Raw genomic sequence first — 26644 nt, 5'->3', positions numbered from 1 at the left:
CTCTGGTAGCAGCAGAAAGGAAAATCTTTTTGTGCAGTTCTGGCTAATACAGATGCTCCTCCTGGTTTTAGATGCCAGAGAGGGAGAAGGCTAATGTGTGGAAGATCCAGGGAGGTATAGATATCTAAGCAGAGAGGGAGGGGTCTTGTGGACCTTTAGTTTTGGCTGTTGGTGCCAAAGGCTGCCAAAGTCCTAGTTTAGAGACATTAGTTCTTTCCTTTACTCCTGTTACATGTTGAATATTTTCTGCTCATATAATTGCTGGAGCTGATTATATGTGAAATGAACTTTTCTGTTTTCTTCTGTTTTAATTCAGGCTGATCTGCAGCAAAAGAAGGAGCCAGCTCAGGAAGATTCTGACCTAGACCGTAAAAGAAGAGAGACAGAAGCTTTGTTACAGAGCATTGGTATATCTCCAGAACCACCTCTAGGTATTTAAGAGAAGAACACTGTAAAGCATTCAGCTCTGCCATAATGAATGCATTCTTTCTCCTAAAGCATGCTTGGCTTTTTTGATTTTTGGCTGTATTAGTCAAGTGAACTCTTCTGTTTGAATGCCTGCCATACCATCTACATATACAAGCTCATGACATTATGAGTACTTGTCATTGCCAAAAACATCTGTTTCATTTCTTCAAGAAATTTTTGTGAACATAATGCAGGTTTGTTTTGCATACCAGCATTGATTTCTTTTCTGATGGATTGTTTTATCTTCTCTCACATCTATCTGATGACCTAAAAAATATTATGATAAATACTGTACTTCATTAGTCCCAAGTTTTGTTTCAAAAATTCAGATTTATAAGGAAGGAGGAGCATAGTCATGTTGGAATTCCACTGATTTTCTTTTAAAATCAAGGAAAAGTGGAGAAGGGAAATAAAAAAAACCCCCACAAATAGCAAAATGCTTATCAACAAAACACTATTGTAGATTTTAGCTCTGGTTTCATGTGCTCGAGTTCTTTTTTGGTTTTGATGTTTAATTCTAGAACCCAAAGTCCTCAATTTAAAAATACATTTAGTATCAAGTAATGGTTAGGGTAATTTTATGTATAATAAAATATGTTTTCTTGAATTATATCGTAATATTATAAAATCAGATACATTTTTAATGTCTAGTGTTTAAAATACTCATTTTTATCTAAGAATGAGTATATATGTCCTTATCATTTTATGAACTAAACACATATACTGATGTTGCAAATTATCAATTCTTATCTTAGTTAATTATTTTGTGTTTAATACTGAGAAAAGAACATGAGAATTCACATTCCTTTTAGTTAAAAATAGTATTTTGTTCTCTTTCATTCCCTGTATATACACTCACAATTAATATACAAAGGAGGCTTTACTTCTGCCTTCACATATGATACCAGGTCTCACTGTGAATATGGAATACGTAAACAACCAGGCATACCTGTAACCTGCCAAAGAGCTGTAATGAAGATGAATTCCCTTTTCATGCTGCAGTCGTTTCTATGACAGTCTCTAGTGAGAATCTGCATTAAATGTTTGACCACATGGAAAATCCAAATCTCTTGACAGGTCTGTCATTATACGTTATAAAGCATAACAAAGTAGTTTAAAGCTTTGCTCCATTAAATCTATAAAAGGAAATGCACATGATATAAACCAAATGGGAAACTTTGTTTTTGCATTAGAACCCCTTTTTGTGTTTATGACTGCTTTGAAGAATACTTGCACTAAGTGTTGACCAAAGCCATCTCTGCATTTTTAATATTTCTGAGAAACCATTTTAAAAGAAATCAGGATATTTTTACTCTTTTATTTATTATTTCCTTGCTGAAGAGCTTTAACTTGGGCTGACCTTGAGCTATGAACTTCCTTTCCTGTTTCAGGAAACAAAACTGCCTTTGCATGAAATATGCTTCAAAAGCCCTGGCAAGCCAAAGAGAGAATCATTTCAAGAGCTTGGACAAATAGTGTCTAAACCAAGGGAAACTTTTCCTTGAGTGTTGAAATCATGTCCCACCCAAAATGGAAATTTTATATGACCTACCTTACCTAACACAATCACTAAGCAAACTAATATGTATTCTCATGTCTTTGGGAAATGATTTTAACTTAGCTGGATTTCCTTATTTAGCTTTTATTTTTTATGTCATTTTCACACTGTAGCCTTAGAGCATATGTAGTGATCACTGGCTTTTTATTTAAATTCAGAATTTGAAACGTATGCTTGTTCTGTTACCTACTTGACTTTACCAGAAGAGTTCACTTAGTTTTTTGACAAGACAAGCCCCTGATATTTCTTCATACCTTTAAAATCTTTTGCAAGTCAGCTTCAAACCAGACTCAAGAAAAAAAGTGGTGTTTTATTTTCACAGAAATCTTCTCCATTGATCAGCTGTAGATTTCCATTGGGCTTTCAGTCCTGTCTAAATACATGTCAGTTTTAACACTTCCAGGAGACTTAAAATTCACTTGACTCTCTTCCTTTTCTTTTTCTTTCCTTCCTTATTTGCTTTCACCATTTCAAACTCTCCTACTCATTCATCCACTATCATTTTGGTCCATTGGTTTTGATTTGTCTGACACTGCTCTTCATCAGTGCAGTCGCTGCATGTGTTAACATGGGATACCTGTTATTTTCATTATTTAGTCCCAACCCCTATGTCTCCCTCTTCGAAATCAGTGAGCACACCCAGTGACGCAGGCAGCCAGGACTCAGGGGATCTGGGACCCATAGGAAGGTAAGACACAGAGTCAATAGAACTGAATAAATGTGGGTTTTTTCACTTCACTCTTATTTCCCCATTTTTTCCTTTTCTTCTGTAAATAAGAACATACTGTATCAAATGTGTATTTATGTTTCTGCATTTTCCACTGTGTGTTACCATCCAGGAAGACTGGTCTCAGATGAGAGGTGAATAGATGTATGCAGCAAGCAGATCTTAAGCTATGAGCCCCAAACCTCATAGCGGAAGCAAAAGCTCCACTTACACTTCTAAAATGGCCCACAGAAAGCTCTCATTCTGTGTGGAAACACACTAAAAACAGGGGGAAGTGCCTAGACGTAGAACCTGTTATTTAAATTCTCTTTGTTCAGATAACCAGTCCCCTTAGAAGTTCTCCCCCATGTTACACCAGGTTGCTTCAGGTTCCTGAGTCTGCTCATCACAGCATGTGGCAGGGAGGAGCTTGGACAGGAGCTGAGACATCCCAGGACCCACTGGCAATTCTGCTTTGGAAACTCTGGATATTGGAGAGTTTCATGCAGAATGGGAGAGAAATAACTCTCCTCTTGTTGGAAAGTGACAGTGGTGTGTGTGTGAGGGATGGTAACAAGCAATCTTCTTATCTTTGTCTGCACGGTTTAAATAGACAATCCCAAAATAATTCCTACTCTGGAGCAGAAAAGAAAGGAGGAGGATGCTGGTAAAGGAGCATATGTTCAAGTAAGAAAAAGTGCAGGCAGCTATATGGTATGTTTTGCGAAATGAGAAACATGGGTCCTAATAGCTCTTTTTGTATCAAACTAATTCAACACAGAGCTGCCAGTGCATCCAAATCTGTGAGCCAAGACTCTGTTAATGGTTTGAAAACACAGTGATTGCTTTCTGCAGTTAACAGTTCTCAGTAGACATTATAACTCCACAGACATAAAATGTAACGTGACAGAACTTCAGTTCATCAGATTTCATGACACATCAGCCTTCTGCTTAGAAAAATCACACTTCTCTAAGCTGCAAATATGTTGTGTCCCCTTCAGCCGGATGCAGACGCCGTCCACTGTGATGTGGAGGCTGCGCATCTGCTACTAAAATCGGCTCAGCCTTGCTCCCACATCTATCCTCTGGAAGAAATGGAGATTATTAAATGGAAAAGCCCTAGCCTGTGAGATGTAGCAGTTCAAAACACAGAAAATAGTTTAATGCTGCCTTCATAAGTAAATGCAGTAGACTTCAGCAAATCAAAGTGCTTTCAGTAGAACAAAAATAGTTTTGAAGCAAAGTATAGCCTGCTGTTTGGGATGAAGTTGTTTCCCACAGTCCTATGTGAAGCTATGACAAAGCTGGGTGGAGAATTCTGAATTCCTGGTTTTCCTCTGAATCTTAATAGTGTAACTTTTTTACCGTTAGGGTAATGAAATGCTCTTGGAAGAATTTATTTTGCTGTGTCCTACACTAGCACTTTGGCTATCTGTCAGCAACAAGCAATGAAAGCACATGACCGCGTGCCCTTTCAGAGGAGAATGGAGTTTGTCCTCTTCTTTAGAGCTTATGCCGTACTGCATTGTGGGGCTTTCATTTTGGGTGCATTTTTTTTTGTGTTATGGCCATACTAGGAATTCAGTGGGAATCCTAAGACCTTGCTTGTAGACCACCAGTTTTCTTGGCATCCTCTCAGGTATTGAAAGGGCTGTGCCATGTGCCAGGATGGCTGCTTGCAGATGTTTGCCTGGAGCAATTGGTTTCTGGCAATGGAAATATGATAACGTCTGGTCCAGGCCCTGGGGAATGACTAACTAGTGGATAGTACTGGGTGGCAATTAGTCAAATTAGTGTCACTGGGTGCAAGTAGATGCATTCAGTGTTTGTGCATTTATGATAGAGCAGTCAAACTCGGAGAGGAAGGTATTGATAGACCTGTCATCACAGCAGGTAAACAAGAGGAAAACATCTCAGCTTTCCTGAGAGATGCTTAGACTGTGTTTCTGACTTACTTTGGCTACTGTATATATTAATGCCTGTTTATCTGTATAAACAAAGTTGTCCTTCATTTTAATGTGTCCTTCTATTTCGAACTCTATGACAGAGAGGGCGCTTCTGCTGGATTCCCTGTCATGCCATCACGCTTGTTAGATCTTTTGCTTTTCCTCCTTCTGCTGTGAATTTTCTGTGCTAGGCTGAGCTCAGGATTTAGAGGGGAGCAGATTAGTTCCAAAGCTGCTAATGCCCCAATCTCTGTGATCACAGCTTGTCTGTCATTGTTGCTGCTAACACTGCTGCAGAAATGATGAGCTCACACAGCCTGGCAGAAATCCTGCTTGCAATTTGATTACTCATTGCTGAAGTGTTCCCCAGAGGAAGATACGGATATTCAAAAAAAAAGCTGTGAAGTCACAGATTTTGGCTCACTACATGAGAGAGGCTCTGTTGAAAGCTTTGAAGAATGCAAGAGATCTTCATACATTCCCATATGAGGGAGCAGGTTCTGTTGCAGAACTAAATTGTGTTCATACTTCCTTGAGTTGTTAGTTCTTCTGGTAGTTGTGAGACTTAATCTGTTGGTCCCAATATCACCAAAAATACCTGAGGTATGCTTTGATCAGCAAGCATCTGTGATTCCTTATGTAACAGTGAATGTAGTTCTGCCAGAAACCCAGGTTTCTGACATCTGCTTTTCAGGAAGGACAATTGATAAACTGGAAAGTTTGAACAGTGTTATGCAGTTGTAGTCCTAGAGACAGAGACCTCACTCAGTCTTACTTTGCAAGACAAAAACTGATTGGTAACTTGCTCACCAAGTGTAATAGTTATATGGGGAGGAAACAAGCTCTGGAAGGCAAGGTGTAAGAGCAGCAATGTGATATAGAAACTGGACAAATGCAAAACCAGAAAAACTCTGTGAAATTTAAGAGTGAAGACAAATTTACCTAAAGACTCTATTGGATCTTCTGTCACTGCCTGTTGCTCATTCAGGATAATCTGCCTGACAAACAGGCAGATACTAGGTCAAACAATAACTCATTCATGAAAGTCATGCAGCTCTTTTGTTGCACAGGAAGAAAAACTGCATGGTCACAATGGTCCCTTCTGCCATGCAACCTACAGTAGTGCTGCTGTCCTGCAGGACCATTGTCCATTATCTCCAACACAATAGCCAGAGCAGTGTTGTCTTTTCCCTGGTGCCATTCAGCTTCTTAGGGGATGGTATGAGGTGGACTGTGTAATAGCACTAAGTTATGGAATCATTTCTGTCTTGCACAGCCCAGGTTTCTGTGGGGGTTTTTTGCTGCTTTATGTTTAGTACCATTTAGCTATTTGTCATAACCTTTTCACAGGGCATAACACTAGGTTTCAGCAGCATTCCAGCTTCCCTCTGAGCCATGATGGTAACTGTAAGAATAAGCAGATGTTAGATGAGTAACAGTTTCAGAAATTGCTGACTGAATGCTTTCAGTTGGACAGGAGAGCTAAATATTTTTTTAATTTTTTTTGTGGTCTTGGGGATCATTTCTGGATAGGTAGAGGTGTGTCATACTTTGATTCTGGTGCTTCTCTTAGTTATCAGGCTGCACTGAACAATTCATTGGAGCCCAGCTGTTGCTCAGAGAGCAACTTGCCTATCTCCACATTGCTTTGCACATCGCAGTTCGTTTTTCTGATACCTGTGTTTCTTGTGCTACACAGATAGGACAGGAAAATGACATCATAGAGGAAAATGACATCATAACCCGTGTCTCTGAATACATGGGTTATTGGTTCACAGGGCTTTCTGTTATTCAAATACGACTCATTTTCCACAAGACAATGTTGCAGGATCCCATGAAGATCTCCTTGGAATAGAGAATGCTTGGCTCTTTCAGGATAAGTATTTTGCTTTGTTTAGTATTTTGTAAGCATTTTGATGATTCCCAGTGTCCTATTGCTGCTGGTCAGCTTATACAGACACGCACAACTGAAATGTAGACTGGAATACTTGTGAAGAAAAGGGCTGAGGTAAAGGCATTTGCCAAGAGTTCCTGTGCTGTAGCATGGTGTGAAACAAATTTGCCTCTTCAGGACTATTAATATGGAACTTCTTCATGATAACTATATGCATCTCCCTAGTGGATACTCTGAAATTTTGCTACCATAGTATGCCAGAGAGGATAATAGATATTGTATTAGAGCCATCATAAAACAGTGCCCACAAAGAGGCATGTTTTACTACACAGTATACCTTAGGCATTCATAAATCTCATTATTTATGAGATGGCACTCTCATGGCACTCTCAGCCATGAACTCCAGGTATGTGTCATCTGAAAAAGTGTACAAGGACAAACCTTGTACAATGCCTCAAAGCCAGGCAGCTCAATACCAGGTCTTGCGGGCTGAGCAGCTCCCTGGAAAGGATATCCTAGCACAGGTAGGGCCAAAGCACATGTGCTTTGCATGTCAGCTCAACTTTAGATAGCAGAAATACACCTGTGCTGGAAGGATGTGCTGCTGTGGCTGGGTAGATTTCAGTGCTAATACAAGCCTGTGTTGGTATGTATTCCTGTATTACTTGCACCTTGTCATGTGTTCACCCTGTCCTGTGTTCACCCTGTTCATTGGCATATGGTACACGTGGAGTTTGTGGACCAAGGTGTGATTTATCTGTGTGGCCCATTTTGCCCTGTATCCTTCACTGCTCCTGTATGTTCCCAGCTAGCTTCACCATCCTACAGTATGTTTGCACAGTAGCGTCCCATCTATTGTTGAGCTGAACTGTGTGGGGGTGCGTGCATTGGAGTGCCCTGCGTGCAGCACTTTCCACTGTGCTTTGAGGAACATGAGAATCCCATTAGGCTGGATGTGAAGTTTCCCACCTGCCATCTGCTCAGTGAACTGCACCAGGCTCAGCTGCCTTGGACGTGTAAAGGTTAATGGTTGCCTTTCTTTCTGCAACAGTTTCATCTGTGCTCTTTCGCTTTCTAACTTGGGTGTTTTGCTGCCCGTATGTTTAGATACCTGATTATTTTGTGGGCTACCATAAAGACAAAGACATAGGAAACACTTTTCATCTTCTGGTGGCTTCTTTCAGAGGATGGTTGATCCAATGTGGTATTTTATCTGCTGTAAAATAGCGCAAGGTGGATTATTTTGTACTATTTCCCTCACAGTCCATTGGATTGTTTGGGTTTGTCTGGCTACAGCTACTCACTATAATTATTGTTCTTATTTGGATTAGGGCATTATGTAATAGTTTAAATAATTCTTACCTGAATTGTGTTGTCATTTGTTTGATATCACAGGTTTTGAAATGTGTTTTATGCACTGATATCGATTAGCTTCCTTCAGTGTATGAAGTTCACTTACAGTGAAGCAGGGTCAGTCCTTCTTTAGATGAAACTGTAAATATTTAATGAAAATTCCTGTGAGAATGAGTTTGAGCATAGCATTAGGTAGCAAAGAAAACAAAAAATAAAGGGAAATTGGATTTCTCAAGCAGATTTTGTAGCAGTAATATGCTAGAGGAGTTAGACCACTCTGGAATCCTGATTGTGTCATCATCACTAGTTTTCTAATTCTATCTAAAATACATTATATGAGCAATCCTAGAAATAGAACAGCTGTCTGTAATGCTGGAGGACTTTTCTCTGAGGAGCAGTATTGCCTTTGGCTATGGCTCTTGGCATAATTTTTTGTCCACTCTGTCAGTTCATCTTGCAGTTACTGTGACCTCTGAATGTTCCCAGATGTATTCCAGAGAACATAGTAGCAGCTGTCATATTAGGTTGGATGTCCTTACTGATAGGGAGTTGAGAGCATGTCTTCTCTCCCATTCTATTTTGAAGTTTGCTTCCAGTATTAGTCTGCATTCATGTATGTTTTCATCAGATGGGATTCTGAGTTGCTACCATCTACTATGGCCACTTTGAGCCATTTAGTCATAAAAGGAAATACACCAGGATATGTTTTCTTTCACTGTGTTGATGTTCACCTTCAGTTTGTATTGGCTCAGTGCAGGAAGAAACAGATGTAATTCCAGTCCTTTTTCTGTGCAGTTTGTTATTTACTCACTTTTTTTATAATTATTTGGTGTTCTGCTTTATAATGCATCATCTAAACAACACACAAGTCTTGTGTTAATCCTACATTGCTTCATATAGGATTACATAAACACTTCCTGCTTCTCAGATGCACAATCAAAAGAAAAGAGGTAGCTCTAAAGCATCTGTGCACCAAGTGAATCAAGGAATGTCATTATTTTACAATTTTGTATTTAATCTTGCTTGCCATCAGTCAAGTAAAAAAACCAAAAAGGCATCTCTATTCCAGTGTGTTCTTACCACATATTATTTTAAATCAGAAAGATATTTTTTGTTTGTTGATGTCTCATGAGTGCATCTAGATGTCATCAAAGTCTTTAGGTTCTGTGCTTTTTAGGGTTTTTGCTTGAAAAATCAGAATTGGTAACTCAGCTTTTATTTTCAATGTTTTATTTTTAAACAGTTCGTTCCCTAGAACAGTAATATAACACAACAACAAGCTGAAGAAAGGTATCAGAATGCCATTCTCCCTTTTAAATGCCTGCTTTGCTGTTTAATTAGACAGATAAAGAAGGCAAAGGAAGAAGGTGGATCTTGGTCTCTATTTAATTTATACAGAAATGTTGGATTATTGTAGTAAATGATCTTTTATAGTCCATGCAGCATATTTCCTATCTTGTGGAAAATATCTCTCATAGACATTAACAAAATCACGTTCCTGTAAGATCTGCTAAAACCATTGCTAACAGAACCGTATTGCCCAGGGCTTAGCTGCTTTATCCTTAAGTAAATGCATTTGACATGTTCTGTGCAATGATGCTGTTTCATTACTGCCACTCAGCTTTGCACGACCAGCATTTCATTGTGTTACCAGGTTCAGAAATGACAGGGATCCTTCTTCAGTTGCACCAGGACAAGTGGGCCTGTATTGTACTGCCTCAGGAGTAGCAGCTGTAACAGTTATTAGTAGGGGATTATTTTCTGTATGGTAGGGTTTTTTTAAAAATCAATTTATATGTACAAAATGGCTTTTAAATGGATGCTTTAGTGGCATACTTATTTCATAAATGGGCTGAGCCAAAGGGAAGCACAGAACAATGTAAAGACTCTGAGGGAGCTACAGGAAAGACTGAGGGAAAATAACTACTTTATGGCAAACTTCACTTGAATGGTGTTTTATTCCGAAAAAGAAGGATTGTAACCCTAGGGACTGTTGTGTAGTCTTTCACAGTGCAGAGTCATGAGAAATGTCTGTTTGGTGGCTAGAGATAAACAGGATAGCCTGTGGGATGCTGGCATTGCCACTCTGTTTTGGTGACATTGGGCTTGGTATGGGATGTTTGCCATTATATGGTAAAACAGAGATTAATACCACTTGGCTGATAAATTTTTCCCATTTAGTTTTGTCTTGGTACACATGTTTAATTTTACAGTCTTAGGGGCCAAATCACGCCTTAAGCCTTCTTGAGCCGAATGGTGACGGCATCTGTAAAGCACTGAGAGCGTCACCTCCTCCCCCTGCCTGGAGTAGCTCTGGCTGTCTCTGCTGTCTTTGCTCTAGGAACTCTGCCGCTTTCTAAAGCGATGCTGCAAATCTCTCACACTTCCGAACATCAGCCTGTTTACAGGATAGTAACATGGGTGGCCAGTTTTCCTTAGATGAGCACATTACGGGTGGTTGTGTCGAGTTGTTTGCACATCATGGCTTGCCCTGCACAGGTTAGTATAAAAGGCTGGAGGATGGCAGATTTCTTATATTGTTTTCACTCCTTTTGTCCCTGCAGAAGAAGAACCACAGTCCTTCTTTATATTCAATGTATATTTAGCCCTAAAGCCTCTCCCTGCCACTTTTTAAATTCTTTTTTTAGCCTATAAACAGAAGCAGACACCTTAGGGACTGATATTTGGCAGTTGCTTTCAAGTGTCTGTATATCTGACCTAGAAAGTAGGGAGTGTTTTTCGGTGTGTGCCAGTTACAAAGTCAGAATGGTCTATATTAATTAGAATCATCTGCAATCCTTTTAGCATGTGAGCCTGTGGCATCATTAAGGATTTTCATGCTTTCATTCCTAAAGGATGGATAGAGTTCAGTCCTCCAGATCTTTGATTATTTTTCTCATTAGCAAGCCTCTCCATGCTGTAAATTAAAGGAGAAGGGAAGATTGCCATTCCCAGGGTGCTTCGTAAAGTGCCTTGGAAACCTGAGCCCCAGCTGCATCCAGAAAAAAATAATATTAATTTATAAAGCCCCACTTAACCATTTAGGTTATCAACCCAGCTGTAGTTACTTCTCTCTAGTTATTTCTAAGCATATCATCATATATTTAGTCAGACAGTCAGATGATTTTAGGGACTAAAACGCTAATCCTCTTAAAACAAAACAACTTATTTGCTAAGGCCAGCTCAGCTTAAACCATTCTCTTGCACAGAATTTATTCTTGATTTAATTAAATTGAGTAAGATCACTTCCAATGTTAAACCGTTTAACATAGCTAGAGTGGTACAGTTTGTGCATGGTGATGTTTTCTCCTTCTCTAGCCTATTAAAAAGACCCTTAGAAAATTCCCATTTACAATTTTATCTGGAAAAATAAAAAGAGGCTATGAGTAGCTATTTTGTTAACTCAATTTTTAGGAATTTTCTTCAAATCTGTAAAATGGGAATTGCTGCCACTGGCAAGATATTGATAAATCTCCCTTTTTTTTTTTCTTCTTCAAGGTGTTTCAAAACAGTCTAAGCATTCCACATTAAATTTTTCATAAGCAGAACTTATGAAAATGAATAATTTTCCATTTAAAAGTGATTTTGATCCAGAGATTTTAGTTGTACTTATTTACTTTAGTAATTCAAACTCAGAAAATAATTTCTGAGCTGGTCTAACAAAAGTCGGATCATTGGGTCATGACAACTTTTGAGGTTTTGACTGCTTATGTGAAAAATTTTTGTTAGTTCACACAGTGAGCTCTTTTTTCAACCGTAGCTGTGGAAAAAGATCTCATCCCCTTCTGGAAGGATTTTGCTGGTTTTAGAGCAAAATGAATTGTAAAAGGAAGGGAAACACTAGCTCTTCTTCCAGCTAGTAGTTACTGGATTTTAGTACTGAAGGAAAATTGAAAATTTGCTGACATCTTTCACCTTCTTCTTCAGCTGAATAATACCAGACCTAAAAATTGTAGGTTCTAGCCCTTGTGTTACCCTCTTTGACTCCACTGAAAGGTTATGGATTGCCTTTCCTAGATTTGACTACTAAATGTGATTTTGTCTTTTATGTATTTGTACCCAAAGCCCCTTGATGTTTATGAGAAAACCTTCCTTATATGCATATCCATGTAATCTGTATCAAAGTGTCCTAATGTGAGTACAGTGATTCCTTTCAAGCATCTCTGGGAGCATATAGAACTTCTCCTGCCAAGTTCCTTCTTTACATTTGTGATCATTTGAGCTCTGTTTTGTTGCATATACTCTTGGTATGAAAACCAAGATGAAAATAGTGTTTTAAAAAAGAATTTTTGGGGTTTTCTACAGGAACAAAACGACTTGTGCCTTCCCCCTCCTGAACGTGTTTTTTATTACTGCACTTCAAAATGACCGTTCGTGATATCCGGCACTTAGAGTAAATCTGTGTCAGTTCTAACTGTTTGACCTTCTGTCCTTGCAGATCCAGCCTGCTGCTCACAGTGACCCTCCTAGTAAACCAGCATAAATTTACAGACTAAGATTTATGTAGGTATAGCACATAAATTGTGAGAATGACAGGGTTCATTACATTGCCAGGAGACTATATTCTTTAATGTAGACCTGAATCAAAGGAAAGACTTTAAATATAGCAGATAAGTTCAGCAGATTGGATGAATTTAACTGCTGATTTAATTAGTGGAATTCTGTGAAATGGGAATCAGCAAGGTGTTGATCCTGTTCTTACAATTGTTCATTCTGATTTAAAAGTCAAGTGGTTTTTGAAAACTATTAAATCCATTCAGCAGCATAGCCTTGATTTAAAAAGAATTTCGAAATATTCTTGTGTTTTAAATATTATTTGTCCATAATTTTTCACAAATATGCCTAAAAAATAAGTAAATAAAGAGAGTATTTTAAACTCATACCATTCTGAGAAGGGCTGTTATGTTTGCCAGGCAGCTGAAAGATAGCACTGTGCTCTCAGGGAGGTCAGAGTTGCTCTTTTTGTTGGTGAAAACTGGAAGTCAGAGGTGTCAGCCTGCTTGGAAGTGTAAATGCAAATTCAAGCCTCTGACTGTGCTCCAATAGTGGTGGCAAACTCCTTGCTCTCAAAATGTATTATGGCATTTTATTTTATGATTAGCAGTCCTGCTCTGAACACAAGAAGGCACGGGGAGGTCAGAGCAGACTTCTGCTCTACAAGCACAAGTGAGTGTCTTGTTGAGCGGCACAAATCCTCCCTAGCTGCTGATGGCCATCTTGCTTATAATGTGCCTCAGAAAACAAGTAGCACAAGGAAGGTATTTTCTTTTTGCCAATCCTTTCAAAGTGGAACAGATCTGCAAAACAGAGCACAGATGGCAGCAGAATAGTGGCTTAAATGCAAAGTATCTGTTGAGGCAAGTGGTACTTTTCCATCTCTGAGTAGTAGCTTTGAGTATCCTTTTTTTGATGTACTTTGTTTTGGAGATACATTTCAAATGTACAGAAAATAGCAGAAAGTGAAAACTATAGTGGAGAAAATAAAATTATAAAAATATAGAGTGAAAGAAATAAAACCAAATTGTTTATCTATGCACACATATATTTTTAAACATCTGCAGTAATTTCTAATCAACAGTTTCTTAGTTAAGATCTATTTAATCAGCAGCAAATTAGGAACTTTGGAGAAATTGACACAACAAAGTAGGCAGAACTCTAAAATTTTAGCTAAATATTTAGGCAGCCTTAAATTCATTCTGACAATATTCAGACATTTAAAAAAAAAAAAAAAAAAAGAAAGAAGGCTAGATCCATGATAGATGACATGTTGAAACTGCAAATAATACTGGATTGTAATTTTGTGACAATATTTGCTATTGTATTGAAAAAATGTGTTCAAACACATCTTAATATTTTATTCTGTTGGTGATTTTAAAATAGGTCTCATATCTTACAATTGTTGCATCAAGTATTTTTAAGATTATATGAGTTGGGTGGAACCTGGTTTTCAGTATGTTATCTGTGTACAGGTGCACAGTGCTTAATGTAAGCAATTCTCAATCTTTTGGAAACTGTAATCCGGGATTAAAATTGTAATTTTAAACATCAGGCTCCTCCTTACATCAAAGTCAAAAGCAAGAATCGTGTTATTCTCTGCAGTCTTGTGCTTTTTTGGTTAGCTTTTTTTTCTAGTTCACTTCTTTTGCTGGTTGCATTTGAAGTTAGAAGGAAAGAGAGCATGAAGCAGATTGAAGCCTGTGGGCTCTCAAGTAGCTCTCCCCTCAGTGCAGACAGCCCCTTGGCTCTTCAGCAGGAGCTGGCAGGGAGATGGAAGGGAGAGCTCAGAATCACACAACCAAGGTGAGAGGGCACCTCTGGAGATCATCTGGTCAATCCCCCCTGTTCAGAGCAGGGTTACCTAGAGCAGGTTGGTCACACTGTGCCCAGTTGGGCTTTGAAAGGATGGAGACTACACAAACTCCCTGGTTAACCTCTTCAAGTGTTTGACTACCCTCATAGTAACGATGTTTTTTCTTAAGAGGAATTTCCTTTTCTCAATTTTTGTCCATTGCCTCTTGTCCCATCACTGGGCACCAACAAGAAGAAGAGTCTGTCTACGTCTTCTTTACTTACGCTCCCAAGTCACCCACACAAGTTAGTTGGCTGTAGCCGCCAAATTCTTTGTGGACAACCACCTCTAAAACCTACTCATAACTGGAGTCTAAGTTGGGGACCTGGAACAGCTGCATGGAGCAATCTCCTGTCTTTCTGCTTGCATGGAAAGAGTCCACAGTGACGTTTACTGGTGGAGCACTTCACTTAGGTGCCTGAAGATAGCATAAATACCTACTGCAATATCAAGACCCACGACTACCGCAGATGGGGAGAATGGGATTAGTCACTTTCTCATCATTTTAGAAGCATTCTTTTGGTAAGCGAAGGTGCCTTGAGACTTCATGGGCTATGGGTGACTCCATATGCTGTGGGAGAATCCCACCTTCATTTCTGGTCTCTTTGCTTTGGTTTAGTGACAGCCTCTGCTCTGCTTAATGGGATTTGCTTTTGATCTCTGAAAACCCTAGCACAGCTTAATCTGTGGAGTCATGGCACAGTCTGTCACTGTATTTTAGGGTTAGGAGGCCATTGCTGTTTCCCCCACAAAGGATCATTTTAGGACGCTGTTGTTACTGCAAGGGGAGATGCTTGGTTTGGGACCTGTCAGGTCTAATGTTGTTTCATTAGGGACACATATGAATATCTCAATTCAGCAGATACCTTGGGACTCAGTACACTGTCAGTGCAGTTTTCTCCTTGTCTGTAGAGCACAACAGCTCTTGGTGACAGATGCCAGAATATGGTGTTTTGCTTTCCTTCAGTTCTGCTTGAAGGTGTGATTTGTGATGCTGCAAAGAGGTTTCTGCCCTTTAAGAGGCCCCCTGGGAAAGCAAAATTTGCTTTTATTCCTGTAAGTAGTCTGTTTTTCAAAAGCGTGAATTTTCAGGCCTGGTTACTCTTGACCTGGGAAAGGGGAGTTGGAGGAGAAAAGAAGTCATGCAGAACACATGTTCTGCAGCATCAGCAACAGATGAGGGAGGATTTGATTTTGGCTACAGGGAAGCAGAGTCAGAACTAAGCTGTCAGTATGTTGCACACTATTTGAATGAAAAGTGTTGGCTTGGGGCACTTAACCAGAGCCAAGTTCTATTGAGATATCACTGATTCCAGATATTAAATATCATTTTATGATGGTGATTTAATAAGTTTATGTATCGTCACTGATGCCTTACGTGTTTCATATACTATGGCTGAGGCCAGACCCAAAGTTGCTTAAAACAACTGAGAAGTTCTCATGGATTCCAGGCTGTTTTAGATGTCAGACTCTGTGCTTCGTTAATGCATTCCGAGGTTGGGAAGTTTTCAAAAGGTTTCAAATGTTTTATTATGTCTTTATTTATTTTAGTCTTTTCCACATTTTTAATCTACATAATTGACATTATACAATCAGAATAAAATCTTCTGGAAGTAAGGTTACACAGAGCATTATAACATATGGCAGAGTGCCTGTTTTTCCACAGTAATAATAGTACAGAAAAGGGAGTGGTTCTGTTCAAATTCTGTTTACCTCCCACCTTAAATTTTGCAATGATCTCTCTTCTCTTAGAACAGTGTTCTGAATATCTTTCTAATGCTTTGGACATGAATTCAGAGTAGATAAATGTAATAAGTTGCTTTACCATCCAATCCTTTAGTAAATGTATGACACCTGAGTTTCTTACTCTTATTGGTTTCTTTCTACCCCCACCAACGGATGAAAAAGAAGATGTATCAAAGTTATCTGGTACTTTTTCAGTACTAAGTTGAAACAGCACCAGCATTAATAGTCTCCTAAATTTGAGAAAAAAAAATAGGTTACTGAGGTAAGAACACAGAGAAAATACTGAATACTAAAATGTGCCTATCTAAAGGAAGAGAGTGAAAGCAAATCAGTTTAAAGAGAAGATAATAACACTCGTACGTTGTCTACTTAGTGCAACATCTAAAAGCCCTCATTCCCTTTGTACTGATTTAGAACAACCAGTTATTTGGTAATACTTGCAGCTTTTTATCCTACAGTCAGCCACAGGCAGCTGTTGTGCACTGAACTTGTAAAAAGATGGATAACAGGGTGCTTAAACCCCAACACAGGGCTACTGTTTGCAACTGTGTGGGAGACTGATGCAGCAATGAGTTCTGAAACAGTGTTGGGCAGTTCTGATTAAGAAAGTGTCCGTACTGTCTGGGTGGTGGAAATGGGTCGATCTGGCTTAGTCCTGACTGTGCTGCTCAGTGAATTTCCTCGGCCCCTTCCCATTGCTGGTGTCACTCATTTCACCCATGGGAGGAATCTGCAGGAGATTTGTGGAAGGACTACAGACTGCAAGGGAGCACTACTTTTACCTGCTTGTTCCCATTAAAATGTTCAGGTAAAATGTTTTTGATCTCTTCTACATATATCTGTGCCAAAATCCATTGAATACATTCAGGGAAAATTTGACCAACTTGTGCTCTCTGAAAGGGTCCGCAGTGGGAGCACCTCTGCCTGACTGCTGATCAAGCAGCTCTCCTAGGTCATGTACTTGTCTTCAGGGTCTGTGATGTTACCCTCTCTACCTCTGCCTTTGCATGACTTGAAGTCCCAAAGCTTTTTCAGTTTTCTTTTATGAAGAAGAGAGAAAGAAGAGGAACCAGCACCTAATCCTTTTCCTTGTGATAAAGTCTCTGGAGGAAGAACTCGTGCACTAGATTTGCAGAAGATTGGCAACAACTTTTTTGCTGAAATCCAATGGCATTTCACAATCCCAACTGAGAACTGTCCATAGGAGAATAGGCATAATTATGATGCTCATTCATATGATCAAGGAATGTCATATGCTATGTCTGCTCATCACAAACAGATTAGCTTTAATTTTCTAGTCTGGATGACTGCACAGGTTACTCAACATTATCTTTGGTTTGCTAATCCTCAAAGAATCTATTTCTTTTTTTATGCTATTGCCATGGAAACTGGCTAAATTGCAGATCCAGATTACATCTTTACTGTTCACTCACTTTCATTTTGGTCTGCAGACTTCCTTTACATGCTAGGAAGATGCAAAGAACAAATCAATATTGTTCCTTGAAACACAGAGTCACTCCCTGTGCTCTCCAGCCTTCACTATGTGGGTGTAGCCACTTGTGTTCTGTTTCTTAGGGCAAAAGACCGGAAACCTGAAGGTCTGCTACCTGCAGCCTCATTTTCTGCAATAACATTGCTCAGCCAAGCTTGAGAGGACAACTCAGCAGATTGCTTTCTTATCTATTTCTCAAGACTTTGCAAGTATGCACACAGTGATGAAGAGAGAACAGTTACCATTTGGAGCACAAATTTAGGAAGTGTTTTGCAGATGCACTAAAACTGTTGAAAACAGGTATAATCAGGAGTCAAGGAGAATTGCTATTAAAAGTGTCAAGAGTGGTGAAGGCTCTGTGTCAGAACCCAGATAATGAAGTACTTAAGGGAAGAACGCGTCTGCATGGAAGAAATGATGGTATGAACCATAGGTGTTACTGTTCTCATGTTTTTGGGATTTGAGTGCTGTCTTGAGTGTGGGAGATCTCGAAATTTATTTTGTTTAGGCATTCATCTAGGTACCAGGTAAACGGGCCCTCTCTTGTGACCTGGATGGATTCTTAGAGGTGAAATGTAGAGACTACACCTCTTTAGAGGTTGCAAGCTCTTGTTTTAATCAAATGATAATGGAGTTCCTTCTGATAAAATGGCCTTTTTTCCTTGGGAAATTTTGTATGTTTGAAAGTGAATGTTGGGGGGAAGAAATTGAAATGAGTTACATATATTTTGTTTTAAGTGTTTGGAAAACCTGGATATGCATGTATAAGTAGCCCCTAGGCAGCAATAAGATTAGAAACTGGCACTTACATATCAAGTCCTAACATATGCTACCAACCTTGGTGATGTTACAAGTGCAATCTTCACACAGATAGCATTTTTTAGAGGATCTATAATTCGTTAGTCACTGATGTCTTTGCCTTGCATCAGGCATTCAGATCTTATGTCCACTTCTCACTGTCCTTGCAGTGCAGTCAAATTACAAGGAAAAAATCTGTTCTTTATTGTTGTATTTCTTTGTCTCTGAACCTTTTGTAATACAGTTTCATTTTGGAGAAGTCTTTCTCTTTCAATGGGAAGTCTTTTATCCCAATAGACATCACTGTGGATCATAAGAAGTTGAGGGAAATAAGTGCCTTTATGCTACATGAGAAAGCAGCTTTGCATTACAGTTTTTCATTCTGTTTCTATGCAAAGGATGTTGAGATTGCTTCTCTTTCACTCTGACATGACAGAGTGCAACACATGCCCTTGTCTGTCTCTTCAGAGAGTGAGTTAACATTGGTAATAGAATGGGTGAGTTTACTAAGAATAGGAGGTAGAATAATTATTTGGCTTTAAGAGATCTATTTCTAACCTATTTCAATAACTTGTTAGTTTATATGAGTGCTTAATTGGTAGAGGTTGCTGTTGTTGCAGAAAGGCTTGCGTAAATGGAGCACGGCTGTTTTTGGCTGAACCTGGTAATATTATGTTCTCTGTATCCTCAAAATTTGTATTCAGAAGAAATGAGAGGAGCTTTTAATTTTGTCAGCTGTCATTATCCAGTGCATTTGCATGATTCACCTGCTCTAGTGAAGGAGGACTTTGCTAGTGGGAGCAGTGCATAATCTAGTGTTCATACTACAGGAAAAGGTGCTCAGGAGCCAAACGTGTGTTCCTGATTCAGTCACGGATTCTGGCAGTTTTCTTGCATATAAAATGTGGCTTCCTGAGGGCAAAAAAACTAAATAAAATTAGGATCCAGGGAATGATCAGGCACTTTGAAAATGTTGGCCTCAATATGTCAATTTTTGCATTTCTAAATTGGAGGATTGTAAGTATTTCATAGGACTCTGGAAAGGCTCTGTGAGTGTTTGCAAACTGTTTTAGAGCTGGTAGTAGGGCAAGTTGCACTGCAATGCAGGGAGCAACATCTTCAGATCACACCTCTGGAGCATTCATACAATTGGTGACAGCCTCATATGACAGCAATCCATTAAGAGGCTGTCATAGATCTGATTTTCCCAGATGTATCATTCTCATCTTCCCCAGGAATTTTATCTGGAGGAAAAGAAGAATTTGTTTGCTTGTCCCAGATGCCCCCAGAGTATGTCAGAGCTGCTGTTCAATGTTCCATTTGTTGTCATATGCATTATGTGACATTCATGCCCAGAGCACTGTTGCACAAGATGGCTGACTGTCCATGTCAGGGATTTGTGAAGGGATAGACTCTTCAGTGGAGTTCATGGCAAGTGCTCAGTCTACCTTATCAGAAAAACATAAATAAATTGTGCCTGCAGATTTTACAGGTCATTGTGTTTGCATCAACCATAGTTAAAGAATTAGAAATCTTTCAGGAAAAGGAAAAAACCCCAACTCCATGTTTAATTAATCAATATCTGACAGGAAATCCAGCTTCTTCTCTTTTTTTATCAATAATATTTAATTTTAATAAGTTGCCTGCCCTGTCACAGTTTGACATACAAACCTTGTTTGACATATGGTGGCTGTTGCTTGCACTTGGAAGTTGAATGTACTACATAGACCATGTAACTAATGATATGGGGTTTTGTTCATCCTTTCAGTTAATTTTATGTGTTCTTTTTTTCCCTCCCCTTCGTGCTGCACGGCTGATTACCACCCTAGGACCTTGCAATGGGACACAGACCCCTCAGTGCTGCAACTCCAGTCTGACTCTGAACTTGGGTATATGTCAGCTCTTTTTGTTATTTGTTGATTATTTCTTTGCAAGAATTATGTTGAAAATGCTTCCTAGTTGAGCTGGTTGTGTGCGTGGTTTTTATTTGCTTTGTCGACTCAAAAAGACCATAGTTTAAGTTTCCTTTTTTTAGTTTGATAAATAAGAAGCCTCAGCAAAGCCATTGTTGTAGAAAAAAACCCCAACTATTTAAATAATCTCATGAAAAGATAAGTTGCTGTTTCTGTTGCCTGAAACACAATACAAATAACTATTTCATTACAGATGAAATGTTATTATTGTGGCACATATATGCATGTACAGTTACACTGATCTTGTTTGTACCTGTTGATTCAGACTGTTCTCTCTGAATCATTTGCAAGGTACTTTGCCCCCTCCTTTCTGTCTGCTATAGTTACGCTGTTTCCACATGCAGTAACAATTTCCTGTTTTTCATTAGGTGTTGTGTATGTGCTTATAATTGTGTACTTAAATATGATCATAATACAAGAGTAATTGCCATCTTAGTTGAGTTCAGGCCAATCAAGACTTTTTTAAATTGTACTAGAGCTAAAATAAGTATTTTCTAGTTTGGGATGGAACTTCTTTACCCCAAGCATGTGAAAAAGAATCATTAATTTAAATAATTTAGAAATGCTTACCTGCAGAGATATTTAGGATAAACTGTTCCTCTAAAAGCATAGGTAGCAGTACTTCAAGTTCTTCAGAGCTTGAGTCACAGGCAAAACCAAATCACTGTCTCAAAAAATTTGCTCTACCTATGAACTTACAGGCTTTCCTGTCTGAGTGTCCAGGCAAGTGTCTTGTGCTTTTACTAGTTTGTGTGCTAGTTCATTCACCATTCTATAAGAAAACCAACAATTTCCTTTAACTGCTGATTGATAGTGCTCCCAGCTGCAGTTAGGGATGTTACGGCTATTGACCAGGAAAGATCAGAAGGAGAATATCCAGAAAGCTTTCCAAAGGGGTTCTCCATATCCAGAACTGCTAAGAATGTTTACAGTCTTCACATGATTATGGCTTCAAATAGGTCCAACTTCTACAACTTTACCTCAACTGTACCAAAAAGGCAAAGTTTTTTGAGCTCTTTTAACATACAGAAACCCTTTAGGAATCTCAGCTGGTTTTTTTTCCAGAAGTTTGGGTTAAAAGATGAGCACACCTAGGAGCAAGGTTCCTCAAGGAGTTGTGCAAGGCAAGTCCCTTTATTTGACTCATGAAAAGATAACCCTATATATAGCTATGAGACTTGAATCATTTATGAGTAGTGAGTGCAAAGGCAAGAAAGAAGCATGCCAAAGAGCAAATCCATAGGTATACACTTTAATAGAGGTTCTGCCCCTTTGAAAGAAAAATATCTTCAAAACCAAAGCAGAGCTAAACTTTCCTCTGGTGTCATAAGACTAGATAAAAAACCTCCAAAATCCAGTGCAAAAGAAATTCTGCAGTTAGCAAATACATGATATGTGCAGCAAAATACTTCTAGCAGATACATCTTTCTTCTGGTACCTATAGACAGAGGAACCAATTTTATTGGGTGGACTTTAGTTACTGTCCTTCTACTCACATCGCACTGGCAGTTTTGAAAGGAATCCTTCAAAGCTTAAGTGCTCTCTAAAATGAATATTCAGGTAATATATAAGAATTATGAGCAGCTTCGATGAAAAATGGGGATAGAAAAACAATAGACAGTTTAGTGTTGCCCTAAAAAGAACTAGAGACTAGAATGTTACAGTTCATATTTGATAGAGTCCAGATACTGAAAGGATGCACCAATTGTCTCCAAGTGCTTGGCTAGGCCAACTTTTAGTTACACAAGAACAATTACGGGCTGCTTTACAGGGGCAAAAAATAATCAGGAGATCATGTTACTTCAGATGAAGAAGGACTTCCCTATCTTCACCAGTAATTACTAGACTATGGGTGGCACAAGGCATTTGTACAGGCAGCAGCAATGTCTGAACTGTAAATGTTTTAGGTGAAAAATTCCACACACCGTCTCAGTACAGTGCTCCGGGATTTAGCTCACTTCTTGGATAGCAGGGTACAAAGAGATTAAACCAACCAGCTGTTTAATCCAGCTAGCTGTTCCCCCTCCTCATGTGAGGAGATACAGAATGACCTCACGTGAAACTGTTGTTAGAATTATGTGAGGTTCTAATTAGGTCCAGATTAGACACATAATTATTTAGGGATTACACTTAACCAAGACCACTGTCAAGAGACTTTCAATGCAGGAGGCTTAAGATTCTCGGTAAATGGAAAGAGTAGCCTGGGGCAGCAGGGGACTGGTTACATAGGAAAGTCTAACTGACCAAGTTAGATTGCACATCTGGTGTTAAAGAAGGGAAAAACACATCAGATACTGCTGATATTTATTAAAGCTTGAATTCACACAGACCCTCAGTTAAAGCAGCTACAAAAATGTAAAACTACTAAAACTTCTATTACCTGAAGAAGCTTTTCTGCCCCCAGTAACAAGGTAGAAGTTTTTCTGTAAAATTTTCTGACAATTGTTCACATTGGCAAAGTCACAGATGGTTGTAAGGAGGGAGGCTTTTTTCATCTAATTTTTCATCTTTGTAAAGAGCTCAGAGCCATAACAACTGTTTCTGCTCTAGTGGTTTGTTATGCGATACAGTTGATTGGTACTGATAAATCTAATTGCATTCAGCTTAATAACAACTCAGCCAGTAAGATAGAACAGAAAAATATATAGTTGATGTAGCGTTAACCACCTGAAAAGTTCAGTAGGTGTTATCCAATGATGACAGTTTCTTTTTGAGACTTCCATTTCCTTTCAGGTATCAATCTTAATTGAATACCAACACCATTGTAAATTAATTAGATAAAACCCCCTTTGACTTCTGTTCTTCTGAGAGTCTGGAAAATGAAGAGGATATGGCTAATGTGCATGAATTTTCTGCTTTTCAAAGTTGTTCTCTGTAATAACATGACAGTTGAGAAACATTGTGTCCATGAATTTATTTCCCATAAATGCACAAACATGCTCACACTTGCAGATTTAGGCAACTGGACTTACTCAGTTGATTTGTTTATTATGCTTGCATTCTTTTCTCTGCCGAAAATTGACACATTTTCCAAACACTTGCAAGTAATCATTTGTATATTCTTCACTTCCTGCAAACAGAAAAATAATACTCAGGAAATAAACTTATTTCCCCCACACACACACACTGTTAAATGAACTGTGTTTGACAAAGTATTCATGGCCATGTTCAGCTATCTCTCTTCTCTTTCCCTTACCCACTTACATTTGGCTTCACTGATTTATTTCATATGATTTATTTAGAGTAAGGAAAGTAGTCAAAAAAGAAGGCTATTCTTGCCCTGTTCCAGTTGTGTTTTAGCTCTCCTTCAGCCCTTGAATTAGGACTTTATTAATCATAAACCTACATCAATTCCACTACTAATGACTCCTGTGGAAGGGAGAATCTCCTTTATGGAAATCACCCAACTTGCCAATTAAAAGCTCTATTATTGCTCTCAGCTGAACATCTGACAGTCCTAATCTGGTGTGGTTTACACTCACTGTGCCCTTTCCATTATTGTGTTTCCCAGGCTGAGGATGAACTCTTTTGAGCAGGCAGAACGTTGTAGTAATGATGGCATGAAAGAGAATTTTGTTGCATGCTAAGAAGGGTGCAAGCAGGTAATTTCTCACTCCCATTTACAGTCTCTCTCAGCAGCATGATCTAGAGGTTCAGTAACTGTACTTTATTATGGCAAACGGTTCTCTGGTTAATTTTGTTCACTGCAATTAGGTAATTCTCATGCATACTGTATTGTGTTTCATCTTAACAAACACCGAAGTATTTTTTTATTCTGTTCATAAAAGCAAACACTTTTGTTCCTGCTGCTGATTTACATTTAATGTGACTAACCTTTTGATGTCATGTATTCCACCTTAGACGCAGACTGCACAAACTAGGGGTGTCAAAGATTACCCAGGTTGATTTCTTACCTCGGGAGGTGGTATCATACTCCAAGGAGACACAGACACCTCTTGCCACACATCAATCTGAAGGTAAGATATTTTTTTCTCAAAAACCATTTTCATAGGAAGTTAGTATTTGAGTGAGAGTTAAAGAATGCAACAAAACTAACAGTAAATCATAATGTAGCTGTTTATCATGTATTTTCTGCAAGCCAGGTATTGTTTATGAGATTAATGGCTGTTCTGGTGAAAATAATTATAATAATGACTTTAAAAGCAGGTGGAACCAAACTGCTTCTGACTTACAATAGGTTGTGCTTAGGGAGCAGTGTAATGGGAACATATTTTCAAATAAATAATTATGAATATAATCATTTATTCAGGTTTTTTTTGCTTTCTCAAGGAAGTTATTCATTCCATGCTTTGCAAAGAGGCAGTCTTGGAAAGTTGCCCTCAGTTGTTTGGTCAGCGTCCCCCTGCCATAGGTGAGCTTAGGAGAAGCTGCAGCTTATCTCCATGTTCTGAAAAATGAGGTTTGCATACTTTGATATGGACCGTCCTACTTTCCCCCGGGTGACATCATGCTGAAATATGTCCTCCTGAAGGTGTTTGTTAGCTGTTTGGCTTTCCTGTTGATAAATAAATACATGGAGTAGGTAGGGAAGTGATGATCTATCTGTTCCATAGATTACACACTTGCCAGTTTTGTACTGCAAAATGCTGATTGCAGGTCAGTGTGGTACCATTTAAACTGAATTCAAAACTGTGCCTTAGCCTGTGATCTACACACTATTACAAAGCAAGTAGAAGAAGAAAAACTGATGACAGTCTTGACTGTAATTTTTGCTGTTAACAATGAAGGACCAAGAAAAGTTCAACAACTGGGTGCTTTTTGCAGCAGATAGTGTAAAACTTCACCAGGCTCTGTGCAGAGAAGAAAAATACTCAAGTAGGTTCAGAAGGTGGTGCTGGTGATAAATCTCTCTAAATATAAGGTACTGTCAGGAAAGATAGAGTGATAAACATAGCCAACTTTTTTTTTCTGCAACTGGGTTACCAGGTCTTCCTTAGGAACCAGAAATGGAAACTGCTGAGCCAGATTCTCAGGTTCTCCTTTCCTGGACCACAAGTTTACCCTGGTTATCTGTGGACTTAAATAGTCCTTCAAACATAGACAACCCTGTTGCTTGGATGATACTCCCTGAGCAGCATGTCCAGGGAGTTTTCCTGCTCATAAGGAGAGGCTGTCTCAGAACCAATCCAGCCTCAATCCAGCTCATCTCTCCTTGTCTCTCTGCTGGCTGCTGAAGCTTCGAGAAGATGGGGATTGCCCCTGAGTCCTTGGTGCTCAACCCTGGATCATTATCATGGAGTTGTCTTTAGGTCAAATGGAAAGGGTGCCTTTCCTCGCTGACACAGGGCCTTTATCCAATGGAAGAACCTATGGATGTGGGGAATTTAAGACTTGGCTTTGATGTGTTTGCCTCCCTCAGACTTCCAACTCCAGCACTCACTAGCTGACCTGCCTTTCTGAACAGACCAACCTCTCTTGAGGAAGCATCTTCTTCCAGTAAGATCTTGCTTTTTTTTTTGTCAAGGGGCTCTTCAACTATTACAAAATCCTTTTCTTGGCTAGAGAAGAGGACAATCTCCTACCCTTCAAGGAAAAAAACCCAAACAGCAGTGTGAGGCAGTGGAGCCTGGCAGTCAGGACAGTAAGCAGAGAGGGCAGTGTCATTTGTCTTGGTCCTACCAGCACAAAGGAAGCTCCCTTATTCCTCATATGTATGAAAGATAAGTGCAAACATAAGAAGTCATGGACTTTAAACTGCCTAGGCCAAAATTCTGATGGAAGAGATCAAATGGGGAAATGCGGTTTTGGCGACTGGATTTGTTATCTTTTATATTTTCGGTGTCATTACAGCCAAGGAAAAGCATCAACAATAGTGAGGTTTTTTACATACTTAAACACAGAGAAAATATCACCCAATCACGTCACTCAGATGCATGATGGAGAGAAAGTCTAACATATTTCCTTTCAAATCTGCTGCTAGGGAATTTTCGGCACATAGCTTGGATGCGAGTCTGGCTGTGCATCAGTGAAAGAGAGTCAGGAAAGTTTGGTTCCATTGAAAGAGTATTTAATTGGAAACTGTCTAGGGGGTAAATAAGCACTGTGATTTTGGTCTCCCGGGTCTGATGGAAATGAATTCTCATGTTTTCAATTTCCCAAACCTCTTTATAAATGTTGAGCCCTTCATACTGTTACTCTAAACATCAACAGCAAACAGAGGGGAATTCCTTGGGAAAGCAGTTTTGAGAAGTCTCTACACTGTTTCTATGCATTCATGTGATAAAATATAGCCATTATCTTTACAAGATAAATTGCTAGGCCATTACTATGGTTATGGGCTCAGTTATTCAGCATCTGAAGCCTTAGAGTTTGAGAACAGAAAATAAGAAACTTCTTATTT

At 39.0% G+C, this 26644-nt stretch overlaps 1 protein-coding gene across 10 annotated transcripts in view; it reads left to right on the top strand.

Annotated features, from left to right (window-relative positions):
• Nucleotides 1–26644, top strand: part of DYNC1I1 (dynein cytoplasmic 1 intermediate chain 1) — a 185875-nt gene that overhangs the window by 19393 nt on the left and 139838 nt on the right. For 5 of the 10 annotated variants that reach the window (XM_032710370.1, XM_032710362.1, XM_032710355.1 and 2 more), the window contains exons 3-6: nt 317–431; nt 2573–2714; nt 20140–20199; nt 24145–24260. In XM_032710370.1, the coding sequence (XP_032566261.1) occupies nt 317–431; nt 2573–2714; nt 20140–20199; nt 24145–24260 (433 nt within the window). The remainder of the gene's footprint in view (nt 1–316; nt 432–2572; nt 2715–20139; nt 20200–24144; nt 24261–26644) is intronic. The other 5 variants (XM_032710423.1, XM_032710388.1, XM_032710414.1 and 2 more) reach the window with 2 other exon arrangements.

This window comes from Chiroxiphia lanceolata, chromosome 1 (genome assembly GCF_009829145.1).
Source record: "Chiroxiphia lanceolata isolate bChiLan1 chromosome 1, bChiLan1.pri, whole genome shotgun sequence".
NCBI lineage: Eukaryota > Metazoa > Chordata > Aves > Passeriformes > Pipridae > Chiroxiphia > Chiroxiphia lanceolata.
The sequence above is the reverse complement of the archived record's forward strand: the minus strand, read 5'-3'. Positions and strand labels throughout refer to the sequence as shown.